At 43.2% G+C, this 23,083-nt stretch overlaps 1 protein-coding gene across 1 annotated transcript in view; it reads right to left on the bottom strand.

Annotated features, from left to right (window-relative positions):
* Window positions 1-23,083, bottom strand: part of RASA1 (RAS p21 protein activator 1) — a 385,986-nt gene that overhangs the window by 65,605 nt on the left and 297,298 nt on the right. Inside the window, exons 20-21 of the mRNA XM_030193361.1 lie at window positions 19,775-19,861; window positions 16,623-16,690 (exon numbers count right to left, since the gene is read on the bottom strand). Coding sequence (XP_030049221.1) covers window positions 16,623-16,690; window positions 19,775-19,861 — 155 coding nt within the window. The remainder of the gene's footprint in view (window positions 1-16,622; window positions 16,691-19,774; window positions 19,862-23,083) is intronic.

Below are 23,083 nucleotides of genomic sequence, written 5' to 3'. Positions count from 1 at the left end.
CTTCCGGTTTAGAGGGGCTGCCTTGGACGTCAACCCAGTCGTGAGAACAAGCAGCCTGCTTGTCCTCGGAGAAATACCAGTTACCATATATAGAATTCTATCACTGGCATCAATTGGAACACTGCCTTATCTTCTTTCCTCAAATTGTTCTCACCTTTACCACTGTCCTCTGAATTGCTTCAATTCTGCCTTATTAGCAGTGTACAAGGCCATACAAAGTCTTTATTTTATAAAATTATGATAACCAAGTAATTTCTTCTTAAGAAAGCTACCACCTCATTATGGTCAGAAAATACTTCAGGGTCTGGTGATGTCCCAGCATGGAATAATTTATTTTCCCATACCTTACACCCTACAGCATCCATTAGTCTAATGTAATCACTTTTCTCTGTATTCCATAAAGCTATCTGGACACCTAGTAGGTTACATCGAGCTAACCTTAGTCCATCCAACCTATGTTGGCATTGTAATGTTCAATTAGGTGACTTAGAACATATGATTTTGCTTGTCCATGTATTCATCCCTTTTGGGATTCAGTCTGGTCTGTTATTAAACATATACTACCCATCACTTCTCCATTAACTTTTGATTTGATAATGTTTTGTTCTTTAGCAATTACTGAACACTTATTTGGCATTCCAAATTGCTTGATATACTAATTGCTCTTACTATACAAATGATTTTACATAATTGGAAATCTACCACTTCACTGAATATAACATTCTTGTGGTCAGCTATTCTTATGATACATAAATATGAATGTAAGGCTGCTGAATTCTCCAACAGGGCCAAAACAGTTGATGCACTGAAATCGGTCTATTATGAAGTTTAGCATGAAATGCACTGATGGTGCTCAAATGTACTCTGAGTTAGTCTTGAGGCCAGAATCAGAAAGATGGAGGAGTTTTATCTGAGTAGGTAAAGAACATGAGATAGGGTTGAGCGATAGAAAAACACCAGAAGGAAAACCTTTTCCATTTTAGGTGTGAACATTTTCTTGTAGAGACTTTTCTGAAAGCAAGAAGTACCTCAGAGACTGCAATTCTTCATCATCAGGTACCATGCTCTGAGGGCTAGAGAACGAGGGCTCAGATGAAGAAGGGATCCTCCATTCTGAGTTATGAGGGTTGGGAAAGGATCCAACCTGAATAGTTTCTTGGATGTCAACTCTAGGAGTAGAAGAAAATAAATCTGTTGAGGCCAGTAAGCAGCAACTAGAATCATGGTTCCTTGGTCTTGGTGAGTTTGAGATGAGTTTTCCTAATTAGGGGCAGTGGGGGAAAAGCATAGAGAAGATTTTTCCCCCATGAAGTAGAGAGGCATATGGGACTATGCGGTTGGGAGCACAGAGTCTAGAGCAGAATTGGTGAATTTTGTTCTTCTGAGGAGAAGCAAACAGATCTATCGCCAGTGTTCTCCACTGCTGAAATATTTGATGGACGACCGAGGCGCTGAGAGACCATTTGTGAAGTTGAAGGACTCTGCTGAACTTGTCTGACAGGATAGTCTGCTTTCTGGCTAAGTAAACTCTGGGGAACATGTTTCAGGAAGCCACCCACATCCAAATCTGGATTGCTTGCTGACAGAGGTAATATCTGGTTCTTCCCTACTTGTTCAGGTAATACATCACCACCTGATTTTCTGAGCATACTTGTATTACACCTAGTTGAGAATTCAATCTTGGAAGGTCTTGAGAACATTCCAGACTCCTTGCAACTCTAGGAGACTGAGATGATATCTTTTGTTCTTGAAGGAATCAAGAACCCTGTGTACGGAGACCATCAAGGTGTGCTCCTCACCCTGTCTTAGGAGCATCTGTGATGAGAACCTTGTGATATGGAAGGGGTTGGAATGGGAGGCCGTGGGTTAGATTGCACCACACCATCCACCAATGAGGAGACTGGCGGAGCCATGGAGTTACCTGAATACAGGCAGGAAGGAGCCCTGTGGCCTGAGTCCATTGTGATAACAGCATCCACTGAGGAATTCGAAAACAATGGTGAGAGTCAATGGTGTTTGTTGATGCCATGTGACTGAGGAAGTGGAGCATCCAACGTGCAGATATGAATCACCAGGGATACCCGAGTGGTGATATGTATTATATTGTTTGCCCTCTGCTGAGGAATGAACGCTCGACCTTGAGTTGTGTTGAGAAGAGCCCCTATGAATTCCAAAGTCTGTACTGGTTGAAGATGTGATTTGGGGTAGTTGACTACGAGTTCTAGGAGTTGCATTGTTGACTTCATGGGTGCGGTGGCAGATTTCTGAGTGGCTGCTTTCATTAATCAGTCATCCAGGTAAGGGAAGATGTGGAAGACCCATCTCCGAAGTACTGCAGCTACAACTACCACTTTGTGAATACTTAAAGTGCCAAGCCAAACGGGTAAGACCGTGTACTGATAGAAACCTACAGCGGAAAAGATATTTTCTGTGAGCAAGTAGAATATGAATGCGGATATGCAGCTCCCTGAGGTCTAGAGAGCAAAGCCAATTATTGAACTGTATCACAGGGAATAGTGACCCCTGAGATACCATGCAAAAAGCTTTTCTTTGTGGAGAAATTTGTTTAAGTCTCGTAGATCGAGAATTGGACGTATTCCTCCTGTGTTTTTGAAATCAGAAAATATCTGTACTAATCTGGTTAAAATTTGTTATGAGAACTAACAAACTGCCATGGAACATACACAGCAAACCCAAGGACTCACTATAATTGAGTCAATTAATGTATGGCCAAGTTAAAGTATATTTAGCATGAAGGTTCCATTAACTTCCTTATGGCATGTGGGTAATTTAGCCTGTTTGTTTTTCCCTCACCTTTTTTCCTGTAGCAGTCAGTGGCAGCAAGTGATTCAAACAGCCTGCTTGTGCTAACTCGAGGCCACTCTGAAGCTTCCCGCCTATGTAGAAGCAGGAAGTTACATCAGAGATAAAAAGACTCCCTTCCCAACTTACTTTCATCATGTCACTGAAATCCAGCATCAGGGTATCATTGCTGCACAACAGCTGACTCTCTCCATCCTTGTCTGCTCCCTATTCCACCCCAAGTGGCTGTGAACACTGCTTATATAGCATTCCACCTGATCCAAGGAATAGAACACCAGAGCTAGGAACTGAAACTAAGTCTCTGTTTGGTTGTGCACAGCAATGTCTCCGAGTAGGCCCCTAAAGTTTGTGGTCAACTGCTTGTTTTTAGGATCTCTAGAGGCACAACTTTTTTTGGAATTACAAAGCCCAAAAGCCAACATCAATTAACCTGAAGCTAGTGTTTCCCATATCTGGTCCCATACCATAACTAGTCTGATGTAGCCACATTGTATAAGCAGAAGATAGATTTGTGTACACTGGAGATCAAGTATAGGAACATTTATCTCATGTGTATTCACCATTAATATCCTAAAAAAAACAGAGCTAGCAACCACTATATTAAGTTGTCTTATAGCTTACATAATAACATAAGAGGTTAGACCAAAGGATGCAGTAAGCCCAGCATCCTGCCACCAAACGTAATCAATCCAGGTAAAAAGTAATCTGCAGGATCCTGAACAGTAGATCCAATTCTTGTTGCTCACATCCACATTAAACAGTTTTCCATGTTTTATATTGTAATTTTTAAATCTCTTTATTGCAAAAAAGGTATACAAATTCAAACACAGTTCACAACTTTGCCAAAAAAAAGCCACTGCAGATTGAATTTTTGTCCTCCCCAAAGTAGCTCAGCCTTCCCCCTCCTATTCCATTTCTATTCATTCTGTTCCTATATGCCCAGAGAGGCCGTGGTTGCTGCTCTTAAATGAGTCAAACCTTTTTATCTTTTAAATACATATCTTATGATTAATTTTAAATTTTGACGTTTTTTTATATATATATATATATTTTTTTTTTATGTTTTTTGTTTTTGTTGGTCATCTTTGCTGTTTTGTTTCTACCTATTAAAGTTTCATGGCATGTCCTTTAAAAAAGTACAATTTGAAAGCATAAATAGTTCCATATTCATCTCACCTATGATTTCACAGATCTCTTATCTCCTCTCATCCTTCTCTTCTCCAAGCAGAAGAGCCCTAAACTTCTTTAGCCTTTCAAAAGGGAGTTGTTTCACCCCCTCGCTCATTATTGTTGCTGCTCTCTGTTGTACCTTTTCTAGTTCCACTATAACTTATTGGAGATGGGATGACCAGAACTACTACTACTTAACATTTCTAGAGCGCTACTAGGGTTACACAGCGCAGTACAAATTAACAAAGAAGGACGGTCCCTGCTCAAAGGAGCTTACAATCTAAAGGACGAAATGTCAAGTTGGGGCAGTCTAAATTTTCTGAGTAGAGATGTAGTGGTTAGGTGCCGAAAGCGACATTGAAGAGATGGGCTTTGAGCAAGGACTTGAAGATGGGCAGGGAGGGGGCCTGGCTTATGGGCTCAGGGAGTTTGTTCCAAGCATGGGGTGAGGCGAGGCAGAAAGGGCGGAGCCTGGAGTTGGCAGTGGTGGAGGAGGGTACTGAAAGGAGGGATTTGTCTTGGGAGCAGAGGTTACGGGTAGGGACGTAAGGGGAGATGAGGGTAGAGAGGTAAGGAGGGGCTGCAGATCGAGTGCATTTGTAGGTTAGTAGGAGAAGCTTGAACTGTATGCGGTACCTGATCGGAAGCCAGTGAAATGACTTGAGGAGAGGGGTGATATGAGCATATCGGTCTAGGCGGAAGATAAGACGGGCAGCAGAGTTCTGAACAGATTGAAGGGGGGATAGATGTTTAAGTGAGAGGCCAGTGAGGTGGTGGGGGACGGGGGTGGGTAGGGTAATGCAGTAGTGAGCAGGACGGGAGAGGACATGGATGGGCGGTGAGATCGTGCGGTATACAGCGGTGGGGGGAAGGGGAAAAGATTAGGAAGGGACAGGGCAAGGAAGAGAATGTGTATGGGGGCCATAAGTAACGACTGAGGTGTTACGGGTGCGTGTGTAGTGACTGAGGTGTTAAGGAACAGGTATGGCATCATATTCAAAATGTTGTTGTACCATATATTGATAGAGGCATCACAGCATGCAATTTTCATATCTACTCCTTTCCAAATAATTCCTAACATTCTGTTTGTTTTATGTTCTCACTTACCTTGTTGTACACCAACCTGAAGATTTCAATGTATTGCCACAATGGCCCCAAGATACTTTCCATGGGTGTTCACTTATAATACAGAACCCAATGTCATGTAGCTATAAGTTAAGATTTTTTTTTCTCTGTGCACCATTTTCCACTTAACCAGATTAAATTTGTTTGTCACTATCCTGGTCTTTCCAGGTCCTCCTGCAATTTCGCATAATCCATTTGTGATTTAACTTAGAATACATTCACAGATGCCAGCTCCATGCATGCTTGGCACATCTGATATTGAGGAAACTCCTTCACTGTATCCAGGTAGGAGTAATCTATGTAGGGCTTAGTAACTCCAGTTAAAAGTTCTGTAGATTACAAGATTATTCACCTCGTCACTCCCTTTTCTAGATCATTTATAAATGTTAAAAAGCATCAGTTCTGGTATAGGTCCCTACAGTACTTCACTATTTATCTTTCTGTATTGAGAAAACTGGCCATTTAGTCTAACTTTTTTTCCTATGTTTTAACCAGCTATTAATCCCTTAAGTTAGAAGTGTCAAATGGGCCATGGGCTGTTTTAGACCCATAGTTCTGCTTCATCTGGTTCACCACCTTTGCCCCCACTGCAAACCTTCAGCTGCTCTGCCGAGGTGACATGTCAGGAACTGGAGTTTGCAGACTACTAAAGAAGCCCAAAGTCAAAGTATTATGGAGAGATCAAGAGATTAATGCATGCCAGAGACACCACCACTGTGAATATATTACCAAACCCTCTCACACAAACATTTGCTCTCTTGGTTGTGGCCTGTCTTCCCATGGAATTCTAACCATAACATAGGCAACCGAGACCCCTCGGGCTTAAAGGTTTTCAGATATTTACAACAATCACACAATAATAACATGACACAAGGTATTTTCTTAACATGGCACAATTCGGCCGCAGCTTTATTTAGATACAAAACATCTTAACCCTAGGTATACCCAAGCCGATCCAGCCTCAGCTCAATATCCAACCCCAGTCCGCCGTCATAGCAAGACTGACCAATTGTAAACAGAGCTCCCCGCCGCACAGCAAGGGATCTCAACCGTAGGCACAGCTATCCCAGCTGCCTAGCTTACACCATCAGGCTTGGGTACCCCGCCAAAGCTGCAACAAGATATATACAGGTACAATTCACAATAAACTGGGGATGGGGGGGCCGGGTGCATGCTGGTGCCCGGATGCCTGAAGAGGTCGTCCGGGCACCGCCCAGGGGCTTTTAAACCCCTTTTTGTGAGTCACGTGATGCTAGGCAGCGGGTAGGATGCCGCAGGATAGAGCTCCGAGGCCCCCATAGTAAAATCGACCCCTGACAGCACGAGAAGCGATTTTTGAAACCCAAATACAGCATAAACAGGTTTGGAACAGTGGAGCGGTCAAAACAGAGACAATCAATTATAAGCACGATGGCCTCCAAAGCACAGAGGAAAGAAGGCACACGAGGGTGAGCAGGGGACAGCAAGATGGTGGACACCGGCCCCTCGGCAGAAACTGTAAGCTCTGTCTGGGCAGCGGAAATTGCAGCGGAGGTCTCGCAGTTGCTGGAGAGCTCTGTAGATTTAAAGTTACAAAAGATTGCGGAGAAACTGGACACAATGGATGGCAAACTGGAGGGGTTACGCACCGATATGGTGGGATTTCAGCAAAGACTGTCTGAGGTTGAAGATCGTTGCACACAGCAGGCAGGCCAGAACGAGGAATGGCGGAAGAAGTTTGTGCAGATGGAACAGAAATTAGAAGATTTTGAGAACAGGGCGAGGAGGAATAATCTTCGGCTGGTTGGACTCCCTGAGTCCCTGAGAGAGGTCGATCTAAGAGAATTCCTAGAATCCTGGCTGCCTAAAATATTGCAGCTGAAATCCCTGGAACAAACTTTGAAAATAGAGCGGGCACATCGCCTAGGTCAGCAGCGGCAAGAAGCTGGGCGCCCGAGGGTTGTAATATGTAAAATTCTTAATTACACCCATAAGCATGAAATACTACGTGCCTGGAGTCAGATTGGCAAAGTGATATATGAAACGCATAATATTTTATGTTTCCAGGACTTCTCTGCAGCAGTGGCGCTGCAGCGAAAACAGTATGGGGAAGCATGCTCGGAGTTGTTCAAGAAGAGAGCTCGATTTGCTTTACTATATCCAGCAAGGCTATGGGTGCAGCAGGATGGTAAGCCCAGATTTTTCAACTCACCGACCGAAGCTCTGCAGTATGCTAAACAGCTGACTGGCAGTTCAGAGGCTGAAGCGGGAGAGAGGGCACACAGACCGAGCTGAAGCTGCGAAGAATGAGAGCAACTAGTTTGGAGCGGATCGAGAAGCACAGGAATGCAAGAGGAATTCATTTGAATGTTAAAAGGACAGGGCAAGAAGCTGGCCCCTCGCTATAAGAGTATGTAGCATGGGAACATTCATCTGTTACTGAGGGGAGGGGGCCTGATGTTGAAACTGTAAGCACATTCATATTGCTGACAGTTGGGGCAGGCATGTGTAAGTTTATGGTTGGTTTATAGAGATAGCATAGCAACAATGCTTTGTAGTAGTTCTGAGGAGATGGGGTTTCTACTAAGTTCAGCCCATAGTTGTGCTGTGAGGGAGGGGGTGGGGCAGAGCCGTGACTAGTTCTCTAGAGAGAACACAGAGAGGAGGTTTAGGGGGAGAGGTCAGAGAGGGAGGAGGGGAGGGGATGGAAGAACTGGGAAGGGGGAGGGGTTGAGAGGAGGGGGGATGTTGGGTTTGGTTTGTTGTTTTGTTTTCTCTTGGTTGTTGCTCTTCTTCCTAATCTTCAGGAAAAGCATTTGGTGGCAGAAACAAGTACGGTGGGGATCGGGGAGGGCACCCAAGGGCTGGGGGGTGCACTCTCAAGATTGTATAGATAGAAGTTGGATTTGCAGTGTAATAGATGGGATTGGTGGGGCTCTTTAAATTAATATCTTGGAATGTGGGGGGGGGGGGGTCTCATCGCCCATAAAGCAGAAAAAAATTTTGCAGGCATTGAACCGGCATAAAGCGGACATCGCATTCTTGCAGGAGACGCACTTGACTGCCATGGAGCATGATAAATTTCACCAAGGTTGGGTGGGAGGAGTGGTGGGTTCCCCAGCTTGTAACAAAAAGGCAGGGGTAGTAATACTTTTTCGTAAGGGATTGCAGCCGTCCATTAAATTGATCAAGAGGAGTACAGAGGGCAGATACGTATTAGTAGAGGTGGAGTTGGGGGGACTTACCTATATTCTCTGCAATGTCTACGCGCCTAATGTATATGATAAAAAATTTTACAGGGAGCTTTTCGCATTGTTGTCCTCATACCAAGGGGGTAATATTATTTTAGGAGGTGACTTCAATACAGTGTTTGATCCATTGGTGGATAAGAGCAGTGGGTTGGGACAGGGGCAACGACACTATGAGAGAGGTCTGCCTTTTTTGTGTTCCACCTTGGACTTGGTGGATGTTTGGAGAGTCTTGCATCCTACAAGTAGGGATTATACCCATCTATCAAGGGCACATTCTTCCATGTCCCGTATTGATTACCTCTTTCTCTCTAAGGCTTTATTCTCAAAGGTGGTAGAGGCAGAAATCGGACCTTGTGAGATCTCAGATCACTCTCTCCTATGGGTGATGTTGGAAAGAGTAGGGGAGGTAGGAAAGGGAGGAGGTTGGCGATTTCCACTGGAGCTCTATAGAGATACGAAGTTTCAGGAATTCTTGGGAGGAAAATGGAGAGAATTTGCGGATCATAATAAGGCACATGAGGAACAGGCTAGTTTATACTGGGAGACTGCAAAGACAGTGATGAGAGGAGAGATCATTGCCTACAAAGCGTGGGTTAAGAAAAGACGGGATACAGAGATCATCCGTTTGGAGCGGGAGGTAAGGATTCAGAGGATAAAGTTTGGAGGGGACCCGACGGGAGAACAGAAGCTAGCTTATCTGGCATCCCAGAGAGAATTAAATGAATTGCTGCATGAGAGAGTACAGAAATCACAACAATACTATAAACATTAGCTTTTCATGTATGGAAATAAGGCAGGGACTTTGCTGGGGCGTTTAATCCGAGGAAAGAAAGGGCCATCTGGAATTCTGCAGGTGAAAGGGCAGGGGGGCACCATGCTGAGGTCTCCGCAGGAAATAGTGGCGGGGTTCCAGAGGTTCTACGCAGAGTTATATCAGGAACAGACAGAGTTGATGTCGGATAGCATGTTATTTCTGGACAATATGGAAATCCCGAGGATCTCCCCGGCTCAGGCAAAGTTTCTGAATGCGCCCATTGTAGAAGGTGAATTAATGTTGGCGTTGCAGCAGAGTGACATGCACAAGGCGCCAGGCCCTGATGGATATGGAACAGCGTTTTATAAGATGTTACGGGAGCAGGTGATGCCTCTTTTGTTGAAACTGTTTAACTCCTTGGCCAGGTCAGAATCGGCGCTTGATGCCTTTAATACAGCGAAAATAATTGTACTAGCAAAGCCATGGAAAAACCCAGAGGAGATGGGGTCTTATAGACCAATCTCCCTGTTGAACTGCGACACCAAATTGTATGCGAAAATTCTGGCAAATAGACTGGCAAGGGTGCTCCCAGATATCATAGCATCGCCACAGGTTGGTTTCGTGAGGGGGCGTTCAGTGGTAAGTAATGTGAGGGCTCTCATAGCTTCGTTGGAAAGGGTGGGGGAGCAGAAAACGCCTTCTCTGCTGGTCAGTTTTGACGCAGAGAAGGCGTTTGATCGAGCTGCATGGCGGTTTATGTTTGCGGTTTTGCAGAAGATAGGTGTTGAGGGGTTTTTCAGAGATGCAGTGGGGGCCCTTTATTTGAATCCGCAGGCCTACATGTGGATCAATGGAGAAAGGTCCCAAGTATTTCCGATAAGGCGGGGCACGCGCCACAGGTGTCCTTTATCCCCGTTGTTGTTCGTCCTTACGTTGGACCCCTTGATTAGAGAGATAGAGTCTCACCCTGAAGTGAAGGGAGTGGGTTGGGGATCCTCTACGTTCAAGGTTTCAGCTTTTGCGGACGACATATTGGTACACCTTACTGATCCCAAGAGATCCCTGGAGGCTCTGATGGAATTATTCCAAGAATATGGGGACTACACTGGTTTTAAAATAAATGTCTCTAAATCCCTGGCTCTTACGGCCTCAGATACAGTGAAACGTGAATGGGGGGAATTCTTTCCCTTAAAATGGGCACAGCAACATTTTACCTATTTGGGGGTGCAGGTGACTCTGCAGACTGCAGATTTTTATCATTTAAATCTTACCAGGTTGTTGGAAAACATGCGAGAGCGGTTGAGAAAGTGGGCAGTATTGCCGCTTACGCTTCATGGGCGGGTACAACTGTTCCGAATGGTGGAGTTCCCCAGATGGCTGTATACGCTTCAGGTGTTGCCATTACGTTTACGTAGTGCAGACATGCGGCAATTTTATAAACATCTGCAAATTTTCATTTGGGGGGGAAAGAAGCCTAAGCTCCCCATGGGCTTATTGTTAGGATCTTGGAGAGTGGGAGGGATGGGGGTCCCGGATATTAAGCGCTATAATCAAGCATGTCTATTGTGGCACTTAGGGGATTGGTTATTAGATCGGCAGGACTACACGAACAGGAAATTAGAAAAGGATTTTTTCCATCCGTATCATCTGTATTTTTTGTTACATGGTCCAAAGCGAATGGTGCCAGCTACATTTAAGGACAGTTTATTGTTAGGGCCCTTGAGGGCGGTCTGGAGTGATCTCACTGGATATTGGGGCTTGTCGTCGGAGGTTACGGATCTTTTGCCATTGCAGGGGAACCCATTATTTTCACCTGGCTCAGAGAATCCAGTATTTCGTAGCTGGGCCTCATTGGGAATCACACGGTTGGAACACGTGTTGGGGTTGAGGGGAGGATTACTGAGTTTAGGTGCTTTGGGAGTGGGGATAGATCTTAGACACGAATTTGCTTACCAACAATTGGCACATTATGTTAGGACCCTCAATCAAGATCAGTTGAATAGTGGACATGGGAGGAAGTTTAGAGAGTTCTTTAAGGCAGTGCCAGGGGACCGACTCACTATTTCGGGTATATATAGGATTCTATGGGAGGTAGGGCCTGACAAAGATGTGAGGGCAGTCGAGGCGCATTGGGCGCGAGATCTGCAGAGAGCCAACTTGGAATTAGATTACAGGAAATTAGTGTCCCGTATTCCGGCGGTATCAGTCAATGCTAATCTTAGAGAATGCCAATATAGAATTTTGTACAGAGCTTATATGTCTAAAGTGCAGGTATTTAAGATGGGGGGGGGGGGGGGGGGGGGTGTCAGACCCTCTTTGCTCCAAGTGCAGGCGGAAGGAGGGGACATTCTTTCATTGTCTCTGGGACTGTCCTTTAATACAAGCCTACTGGAAGAAGATTTTTAAATATTTAGAAGGGTTGTTGAAATCTAGGATTCCTCTTTCTTCATCAGGGATCTTATTGGACAAATTTGAACTATTTGGTTTCCAAAAGAGAGGCAATAGCCAATTCATACGTAAAGCTTGCACTTTGGGGAAGAAGTTGATCATGAATAGGTGGTTGAGTGCGGATCCCCCTGATTTTTGGTACTGGAGAAATCAGCTACATGATCTTTTGCTGCATGAGCGGCGGGCGGTGGGACCCTCCCCGAAGACAAGAGTGGGATTTTTGAGAATCTGGCGACCTTATATACAATCTTTGTCTGTTCGGGCGCGTAGTTTAGTATTAAATGGTATGTGAGGGCGGGGAGAGGGAGCGGATTAGGAGGAAGAGGTTGGTTTTTTTTTTCTTTTTCTTTTCTCCTTTGGGAAGGGGGGGGGGGGGGGGAGGGAGTTTTAGATGGTGGGATAGGATACCTGGTTAGGAAATTCAGTTCTTGGTTCCCAGACTTATATGGGTGGGCTCGATATTCTAAGAATCAGTAGTAATATCAACATTGTATAATATGAGATTCTAATTGAAATTAATATTTTAGGTAATCATTTTACAAAATATGCATCCATGTGGGCTCTGGAGATACTGATTTGAGAGAGGGGGAGGAGAGAATCCTACAAGGCATTGATGAAACACGCTCCTGATTACTCACATGAGAAGGCTAAGTTGTTAAACTAATTGCTTGTAGAATTTTAGAAGCTATGTTAGTCGAGTCATGTTGTTAATAGGATTTCTTTTTCTCCTCATTTAATAATACAAATGTAGGTCTATTGGTTATGGCACAATGACGGGAGGGGAGGGAGGGAGAAAATGATAAAATATTGATGATACAGTTCTGGATATGTATATAAGTATGCTGTCTTATTTCAAATGTCATATTTCATGGTTAAATTATATAATCTTGAGTCATCAATAAAAACTGTTGAAAATAAACCCCTTTTTGTCCCCCGCCCTTACCAGCAGGGTGCCCATGGGCGGCAGGAACATGCCCGCCACGCCTTGCTCACACCCCGCTGGTACAGGTGCGCATGCCCATTGGGGCACGGCGCCATGTTATGGGCGGCTCCGTGCACCCATTGGGGCACTGCGCCTATCTTTGACTTTCACATAGTGATCAATGCCGCATACAAGTCAGCTTGCCAGCAACTAATCAGTGACATCAGTGTACAAAAAGGCCAGCCACCAACTGTTACACACAGAGACCTAAACAGTCCCAAGGCAACCATGAATGATTTCCTCGCTTATCAACGGAGAGGGCTTTTTCCAGTACTTTCACACCCACAGGGGGGTGAGGCTAAACAAGTTCATAAGTGGCTCAGACCCTTCATGGCTCTAAGGCTGCATACCACAGAGAGACAAGTCATCGCAAGGTGTCACCAGAAGGAATTAAAACTAAGTGTTAAAAAAAAAATTACCAGCTTTGAAGTTCTTAAGGCAATCAGCAGCAGCAAGATGGAAGGAAGAAGGACAAACAGAATGATTAAAGAGATGACCAGAAGTGCTGCAAGGTGAGAATCATGGGATCAGAGATGGGTGTGGGGAGAGAATGAAGAATCAGAAGGCATTTGGCAGGGTAAGGAGAGTGCAAGTGAAGTGATCTGAGGTTCTGTGGAATGTGGTGAGGGAATGAAAGGTACAGAAAGAATGTACTGCAAAAATGTATATTCAGGAGTGTCTCTCTCATTAACCATAGCTAGAAAGTAAAACTGCCAATTATACCTCCATATGGTGATAGTAAGATCATGTTCCAGAGATACTGTAGAGCAGGCTAAGATGAGAATAGCGTTCAACTCAGATAATGGATCAAATAACTTCTCAGCTATACTGAAATCCATGAAAACAAGTACAAATTATGCTAAAGGAAAGTCCTTGCATTCCCTAACTACAAATGGAAACATTTTTCTGCACAAGAAACTGGTGAACCATAGTAACAATATTTTACCTACATTAGATATAATTATCTATACCAACACTACAAAAAAAAGGCTAGAAAAGCTAAAATCAGGAAGTTACAAACTTAGAACAATGCAAGTTAACCACTTAAATAAGAGATGCTTGCTGCTAGTAGGTTATAACATCCTGTTTTTTTCATTCAATATTTTGGTAGAGAGGAAATGGGGGGGGAAGAGAGTCATACTGTAAATTATGCTGAGATGTTCCAAGGTTTAATATTGTGAACTGCTCAGTTGTAACTTAGGGAGGACAATATATAAAAGGAATAAAGTAAAGCAGTATAAAAACCATTGCCATATAGAAACGTACAAACATGACAGCAGATAAAGGTAAAATGGCCCATCCAGTGGGCCCCTCTGCAACATCTACTATCCTTTCCTCTCCCAAAGAGTTCTCACGTGCCTGTCCTACGCTTTCTTGAATTTAGACACTGTCTCCACCGGGACACTATTCCACGCATCTACCACCCTTTCTGTAAAAAAAAGTATTTTCATAGATTACTCCCGCGTCTATAACCTCTTAACTTCATCCTATGCCTCTCATTCCAGAGATTTCCTTCATTTGAAAAAGGTTCACCTCCAGTACATTGATAACACAGAGATATTTAAACTTCTTTATCATATCCCTTTTCTCCCACCTTTCTTCCACAGTATGTATATCGAGGTCTATAAGTCTGTCCCTATATGCTTTATGACAGAGACCAATGACCAATTTTGTAGTTGCCCTCTGGAATGATGCCATCCTGTTTATATCTTTTTGAAGGTATGGTTTCCACATTTGCACACAGTAATCTAAATGGGGCCTCCATGTAGTCCACCTACAGTGTCCCTAAAGTGCAGGGTGGGACCACTGAATGAGGGGTGGTCCCCACTTCAGCTATTAATTTGAAGTGAATATCCTTCTAAATATTTTGCTTGGATGCTCTTAATTTAAACTTCTGCCACTAACGAAAACCATGCAAAGTATAACATAATAGGCAGACACATCTGGTTAGATGGCTCAGCACCAATATGACCTACATAAGTACTGCCATACTGGGACAGACCGAAGGTCCATCAAGCCCACCATCCTGTTTCCAACAATGACCAATCAAGGGCAAAAGTACCTGACAAGATCCCAAAACAGTACAATACATTTTATGCTGCTTATCCTACAAATAAGCAGTGGATTTTCCCCAAGTTCATTTTAATAATGGTCTATGGAATTTTCCTTTACGAAGCTATCCAAACCTTTTTTAAACCCCGCTAACTACTTTTACAACATTCTCTGGCAACTAATTCCAGAGTTTAATAACACGTTAAGAAATATTTTCTCCGATTTGGTTTAAAATTTACTACTTTCTAGCTTCATTGCATGCCTCCTAGTCCTAGTATTTTTGGAAAGAGTAAACATGTGATTCACATCTACCCATTCCACTCCACTCATTATTTTATAGACCTCTATCATATCTCCCCTAAGCCGTCTTTTCTCCAAGCTGAAGAGCCCTAGCCACTTCTGCCTTCCCTCATAAGGAAGTCATCCCATTCATCATTTTTGGTGTCCTTCTGTGTACCTTTTCTAATTCCCCTATATCTTTTTTGAGATGCAGTGACCAGAATTGCACACAGTATTTGAGCTGTGGTCGCACCATGGAGCGATATAAAAGCATTTAACGTCCTCATTTTTGTTTTCCATTCCTTTCCTAATAATATGTAACATTCTATTTGCTTTCTTAGCCGCCGCCACACACTGAACAGAGAGTTTCAACGTATCAACAATGACGCCTAGATCCCTTTCCTGGTCGGTGATTCCTAATGTGGAACCTTGCATTACACAGCTGTAATTTGGGTTCCTGTTTCCCACATGCATCACTTTGCCCTTGCTCACATTAAACATCATCTGCCATTTAGATGCCCAGTCTCTTGTTCTCTACCTCTCTACACCTTTCGAACAGTTCTCCCTAAGATTCTGTACTTGTACCAGTTTTGTTCAATCTATTTCTAGCCCTCCCTTGCTACCCCAATTTTGGATTCAGGCTTCAGTTTCTTTCCTTGTGCAGATGACATTCAAGTTATAGCCCACAGAAACCCCTCCATGCCTGACCTTAGAAGTCTGAAATACCTGTCTCGATGCCACATTTGACTGGCTCTCTGGCAAAATCTAGATACTAAATGCTTATAAGTCAGAAGCCTTACAGATTACTGCCCTGATCTTGCTAACCCCCCTTGGTTAAGGGTACAGCTGCTTCACTCAGACTGGCAGTGCATTTTGACTCCCCCCTACTTTCTTATGACTCAAATGTCAAATCCTCATTTTTCATTTTATGGCATATATTTTTTTTTATTTATTTTTGTTACATTTGTACCCCGCGCTTTCCCACTCATGGTAGGCTCAATAAGGCTTACATGGGGCAATGGAGGGTTAAGTGACTTGCCCAGAGTCACAAGGAGCTGCCTGTGCTTGTCAAGCTCTTCTATGGGCCCAAAGATATGTGTTCTCTGGTTACTGCTCTTCTGTGAATTCATATGGACTATTTTAATTTTCACTATTGCAGTACAAAACTTATTTTACCACTGTATGCAAATAGTTCAGAATACTACTGCTTATTTACTCTTTGGAAAAGTAAGTATGACCACTTGCTGACCTCCACTGGTTTCCTGTTCTTTTCCACATTTGTTATAAAATTCTTTTACTGGTTCATAAGCCTTCCTATTCATGGATCTATCACTACTTGAATACTCTCCTAATCCCCTTTTGTACCGGTTGCCATCTACCATCAAAACATCAATCAGCAAGTTATCTCTGTCTATTTTGCCCCACTTTTTGGAAGGCACTGCCCAGGTATTTAACAAGTGTGCCATACTCTATTCCCTGAGGTGTAGGGTATCCTGTGGCTATCCGGCTGGTGCAGGCTGCTTTTTCACTCTTTTGCTTCTTACCTTTATTTATATATATATATATATATATATATATATATATATATATATATATATATATATATGCTGGTCAAGAAGGGTGCCACATTTACGTGATATCTCTATGAAAATTCAAGATTAAAAGTATGACTTTAAAAGTGGTTAAACAGATCATAAATTGTTTCCAGATCATAAAGTAATAATCTATTCATTTGAAAATAATTTCAAAACCTTCTCACCTGAGATGATATTAAACATTCTTGGATTCAAAATGGCAGGACAGATCAATCGAAGGAAAACAAAGCCACTAGAGAACAAAAAAAATAAGCTATTTTTAGATTGTGAGCCCACTAGGAACAGAGAAAGTACCTGTATATAATATGTAAACTGCTTTGGTTGTACCACAGAAAGGCGGTGTATCAAATGCTTTAACCTTATCTTACCTTTACTGTCTGCCATAAAGTCAAATGGAAATAATGATTCTAATAATTTCCACTTTCTCAATTGATGCAGTTTAAAATAGGCATAACTGTGCAACTTTCTGTGTCATGGCTAAGAACTCCATGGTAACAGGGGCATAATTGATAACAAACAAGGACACCGGTCAAAATTAAAAGCCATAATAAATGTACTACAAATACATGTATTCAATATGTAAAAACTAAGTATCAACCACAACTGGGAAGAAAAGTGAATGTGTACATCTACTGATCACAACTTCAACTTGTTCAGCATAAAATCTGTTTTAATGTTCTGGGATCTTGTCAGGTACTTGTAACTTGGATTGGCCACTGCTGGATACAGGATATTGGATTTGATGGACCTTTGGTTTGTCCCAGTATGGCAATGCTTATGTTCTCATGACCATAGCAAGCACTTGAAAATTCTGCATATTAGGTTAAAAATTCAGAGTCGATTTTGTGCTGCATTTACCAAAAAAATTTCATTAACATGTTTATTTTAAAACAAGCTTATCATAGTTTAAAATTAAGGGCTCCTTTTACAAAGCAGCACTACAGATTAGCATGCGCTGAATGCGAAGAAGCCCATGGGAACTGAATGAGACTCTTCGAATTCAGCGCACCGCTAATCAGTAGCGCTGCTTTGTAAAAGGTGCCCTGAATGTGTCACAATCTCTTTTACATACATCTTGTTACTTTATCTTCATAAATTATGTTCCTTCTCCATTTATTTAAATCTTTCAGGTTTCTTCTTTTAGAGTAACACAAACTTTGCTCTACTTTAATAAAAATGTAATACCTTTCTAGCTAGTTTATAGGTGTTAACAAAATTCACAGTAAAATTATATTAATGCACTCATGTCACTCAACTGTTGGGAAATTCTTTGCAAATTCAGAATACTAATAACTAATCAACAAAATATAAAATTTGTGAAAATATGTAGGGTTTTGGGTTTATCATAGGTATTTAACGGTATTTAACAAGTGTTCCACACTCTATTCCCTGAGGTGTAGAGTGTCCTGTGACTATCAAGCTGGTGCTGCTCTCTTTTGCAAAAAAAAAAAAAAAGAAAAAAAAAAAAAAAAAACGACGGGCGGAGGGTCGTCGGTGGGGGGGGAGGAGAGGTCAAAGTTGTTGGTGGTAGTGCTGGCGGCGGGGGTGTCGGCAATGGCGGCGGGTGGGGGGGGGGGACTAAAATGTGCCCCCTCATGTCAGGCTCTGGACCCCCCTCCCGCCGAAGTCTGGCTACGCCCCTGTTAACTATACTAAAAATGTCCCAGATGCCGATCCCCAGCTGGCATGGTCCCTGTCAGCTCTGTGGGTAAGAGGGGGTGGTGTCATCAACCTCTTGGTCTGGCTGCTGCTGCTTCTGCGGCAGGGGCTGTATTTGCTGTGCAGCATGCAACCTTTTGTGGGCTGTAGAGGAACTCCCTCTGGAACAGACCAGCCAACATTAGTATGGTGCTTTATGGCCCTCTCATTGACCTCACCATCTAATAGGGCACATAATCCTCTTGTTCATTTTTATTTTTTCGGGGGGGGGGGGGGGGGGGGTGCGGGGAAATCAAGAAGTAGAAGCCCTGATTCTTTTCCTGAATTGGACCACATTCTAATATGTGATAGTAGGAATATGGCTTCTTCCTGAAGCAGATGGGTATCAGTAAGGTATCAGAGACCAACAGGAGAAAGAATTGAGTGTGCTGAAGATGGCACTGTAGGCCTGGACGCCTCTGAGGAGGTTCACATCCATTTAGAAGAGCCCTGGTATTGTTCCTTTGCAGCTGGACTCAAAGCAGCTATGTAGGGAGGTAGAAGCAACATTCAGAGAGCAGATCTGCTAGAATGCACCCACAACCAATCTCTGCACATACAATGTTCTCTCTTCCTTCTGCTGGGCAAGAAGTCTTTTCTTCATAGCATTTGCAAGGAAGTTAAAGTCTTCTTTTTGAGCACAGGGAGACCATCCTGCCACAATGCTTACAGTCAGCCTGATTATGTTCAGAGCCCAGATAAAATCAGGCACCTCTAGTCAGTACTGAATTTCTAGATTTCTTTCTACACTGATCTGGGACATTTCTGAAGAAAAATTCACAGCAAACAACTTTAGGAGATAAGAGACAACAGACAAGCAGAAGTGAAAATGTTTTTTTCCATTACAGGAAAGCTTTATTTTCACATCCATTTGGCAGAGTGGAAAAGAGAACACTGAGGAATATTGTACGTAGGAAGGCCCATATGTTCCCAGAACTTCGTGAGAGCTGTTCCATCCTGGCACCATCAAAATGCCACTTGACTCAGTCCTGTTAATCCACAGAAAATGTGGCTTTGTAAGATTTTCTCAGGGTTTTTTTTTTTTTTAAGGTTGGTATTGTAATAGTAAAGCTTCCACAATCAGATTCAACATTGTCTCACTCAACCGTGCTGTTCCAGTTTTTCAGAGGCCTTATAGCCTTCAGAATTCTCATCCTTTGATTTGCAAATATTCCTGGTTGCTGAAACCACTATTCACTCTCTCACAGATCCAACATGCTAAAATACAGGTCCGAGAACTCTAGTGATAGGGTTCTCTGCCTTCCTAGTGAGATATATTACAACAAAATTCAAATGTTAAAATCATCACTACTGCAGAAACATTGCCCTTCTTCACAGAAGTCAGTCCTAATACTACAGGAAAGGTGCTATGATACTGGTACATATGTGGGCAAAAAGCTGTAATGCCCATAATCTGGTAGTCTCTCTAGTGGTTGCACTTGTTTATGACACTCCCCAAAAGGTAGTTAATTGTAGCAAGTGTCAGAAAACGTTAATAGCAATTACTAAACAGTTAATGTATAACTCTAGGCTCATGGTTTTAGTATGATAGCAAATTTACCAACATAATTATAGTGTAACTACATGCTATAAAAGTGTAGAACTGCAATCAACTCACCTCACAGCCCTGGTTTTCATGGTGGTGTTGCTAGGCCACTTTTGTTGAACAGACTTCTGTAAACACCCATAAATAAATCGCAATGTCCTTTTAAAGAATAAAAATAATTGTTGAGATAGCTACCTAATTATATAATAATATACTATATAAGAAAAAAAGCAATTCTGCATATACCTGGACAATTCTGGTCCAGATTTACATGGTACCTCTAAAAATTGATTAGAAAAAAAAACAAACAGAATATAAAGGTGAATTTTTTTTTATTGGACTAACAATATATTTATCCCCGGATTCTATATATGGCACCCAGATTTGGATGCAATCCCAAGATGTGGGAGGCGGGGCTGGTGGTTGGGGGGTGGGGATAGTGCTGGGCAGATTTATACAGTCTGTGCCCTGAAAAGGACAGGTACAAATCAAGGTAAGGTATACACAAAAAGTAGCACATATGAGTTTATCTTGTTGGGCAGACTGGATGGACCGTGCAGGTCTTTTTCTGCCGTTATCTACTATGTAAGCCATTAACAAGCAATAATTGGCTGCTAACCAATAATTTACATTAATTGGTACCAATTAGGATTTGTGCAGGCATCTGGATGTGCACTATTCTATAATGTTTGGTGCCCAAACCCCATAGTGTACAACTCAAAAAGTGGGCACGGCAATGGGAAGGGCATGGGCATATCAGGGGCATTCCAAAAGGTTGTGTGCATTGTTACAGAATACAGGGTCTCTGCGCCCAACCTCAGCACCAGCATGTATACCAGGATTTGGCAGATATAAGTCTGATGCCCAAAATTAAGGTGTGGGAATTGCCTATAAGCATGATTCTATTATGGGCACACGTCCTTTCTAGAATTGCACTTAGCACCAATCTTTTCTGGTACCCAGTTTTGAGCGGTTTATAGAATTCAGCCTTTACTGGTGTGACCAAAAGGTTTTAGCCTCCATAAACTAGTTAAAATGTATGGTTAGTCAAAAAAAGGTATCACCTTACTTTTCTTTTTTCCTTGCATTTAATAACTTTCAAAATGGACTATCATGGCAACCACATTACATTATTTAAAAATGTAGACAACCTGACCCCAATATCACACCTCTTTATACCCCATATATTTGCTCACCATTTCCCCGCCCCACAATCCTATACTTATTTTCTCCTTTCTCCAAGTCAGTGCGACAGTGATGCTCCACATGCTATCCTCTTGATGCTGATCAACATTTTCCAGTTTCAACAACAAGTGCCCCAATCTATATGGTATGTGTTGGTTTGTTTTGCATTCCTTTTCATAGCTTGGGGGAGGGAGGGAACAGGGGGAAGATTTTAACAGCTGCCATAACTAATTTCTAAATATCATGGCAAGTGGAATTTATTTGCTTCTGTGTCTATATATTTTTAGATAAATATCCTATATAATAAAAAGCACCTCCAACGTTCTGAAGCTGGCAGCGTGGACAAAAACATTGAAGCATTCGTGCTTCTGTATCCATTTCCTGACACGATGACGTCTCCCACTTCAGGGAGCATCAGCAGCACAGTGCCCAATCAAAGCAAACTAGGGCCAGCAAACTCCAACACAGTTAAAAAAAAAAAAAAACGCCAAAAGGCACAAAAAGTTCTTCAGAAAAGAAAGGAAAGGGGCATCAACACTGCCGGTAACAACGGATTAACACCCCCCCACACACACACACACGCGCGCACCCCCCCCCCCCCCCTTAAAATCCATCGCAGCCTGCTTGCCTCAGGTCAGGAGATGGGAGCAGCTTTGAGTTTAGCAAGAGTGAAGGGGAGCACGGACAGACGGTGCTTCAAGATGCCTTTAGGTTCAGCTGTTCCTCTGGTCCTGCCCTCATTTCCCAACAGCTGAAACAAAAGCAAAGGAGCCTTCACTCTGTTTTTAACAGCCAGCACTAATGAAGGGGAGAGGCTGCAGAACACATCCCCCTTCAGATAGGAGCAGGAAAAACAAAAGTGAAACTTCCTTTTCTCCCAGTCTTTGCAGTCCGGAGCATCTGACAGGTTCCTCTGCTGCAGGGCTTTGATCGCTGCCATCCCGGGGGAGAAGAATGAGGCAAGCAAACGCCTCTCTTACATATTTGTCCCCTGCAAAGAGGTTTCAGTAGGAAACTCCAGCAGGGCTAAGGCAGACCTGGGAAAGCTCCCGAAGATCTGTTCAGAGATCTAAATCCAACCAGTTAGGAGTCAACTGGGAAATATTACAGCTCAGGCGCTGCACGTACAGAGCAGCAGCTTCAGCGCAACAGTGAAGGGAAGCACGGGCTGCAGCACACGTCCTGTTTGCAGTCCGAGGCCACAGAGACTGACAGTGGGTGCATGGGACCAGAGGAAGGGGGGGAAGGGGGGGAAGGGGACCAGGGATGATAGGGGGGAGGGGGTCCATGGACGAGAGATGGGGGGAAGGGGTCCTGAGACAAGAGAGGGGGGTCCTGAGACCAGAGAGGTGGGGGTAGAAGGGAGTCCTGAGACCATAAAGGGGGGGGGGGGGAACGGGATACAGGGCGAGGGGGCACACACTCACTCTCTGTCTCTCACATATACTCTCACTGACACACTCTCTGTCACACACACAGTCTCTGTCTCTCTCTGACACACACACTCCATTTCTCACACACACTTTCTCTCACATACACACTCTCTCTCAAACATACACACTCCGAGGAAAACCTTGCTAGCGCCCGTATCATGTGTGTCAGAAACGGGCCTTTTTTACTAGTGTTGTATAATCATGAAGACTTGACAAGCTTGCAACAAAATTAGAAAAACATTAAGGCTGTCACGAAACGCCTAGTCACCCTCCTGGGGTTACCCAACAGTCACTTACAGGGTCTATCCCCAGCACAGCTCAGGTCCGCCTGCACCTGCCGCTTGTGCTCTACACTAGCACTCTCCTCCCACCGACTGGGTTACAACCACCTCTGAGCAAGTCTCCTGCTGTCAAACTATCCCCAGTGACTTCTAGGTTACAGCAGCCACACTCCCAGTGTTCCCACAGTTCTCAGAAAGTGCTCATAGACCTAACACACATACTACCAGGATTCTTTATCAGTCCAGACAACCAGGCCGAACAAATGTGTTTATTCTCATTAAAAATATTGAACAGTAGAACAGAACAGGTAACTGAAATATGGATCAATTATAACACTAACTAAACATTTATTTATTTTCTGAAAAGTACCTGGGAAGATCAAGATATATCTGTTCACTGAGCCTCAGCAAAGAGGTCTGCATCTCTCTTCTCCTTGGCTAAGACTAAAGCAACAGCCAGCAACTGCTGGGTAATTTCAAAC

Source organism: Microcaecilia unicolor, chromosome 2, assembly GCF_901765095.1.
Source record: "Microcaecilia unicolor chromosome 2, aMicUni1.1, whole genome shotgun sequence".
NCBI classification, from domain to species: Eukaryota; Metazoa; Chordata; class Amphibia; order Gymnophiona; family Siphonopidae; genus Microcaecilia; species Microcaecilia unicolor.
Note: the sequence above shows the minus strand (reverse complement) of the source record. Positions and strands in the feature narration are given on the sequence as shown.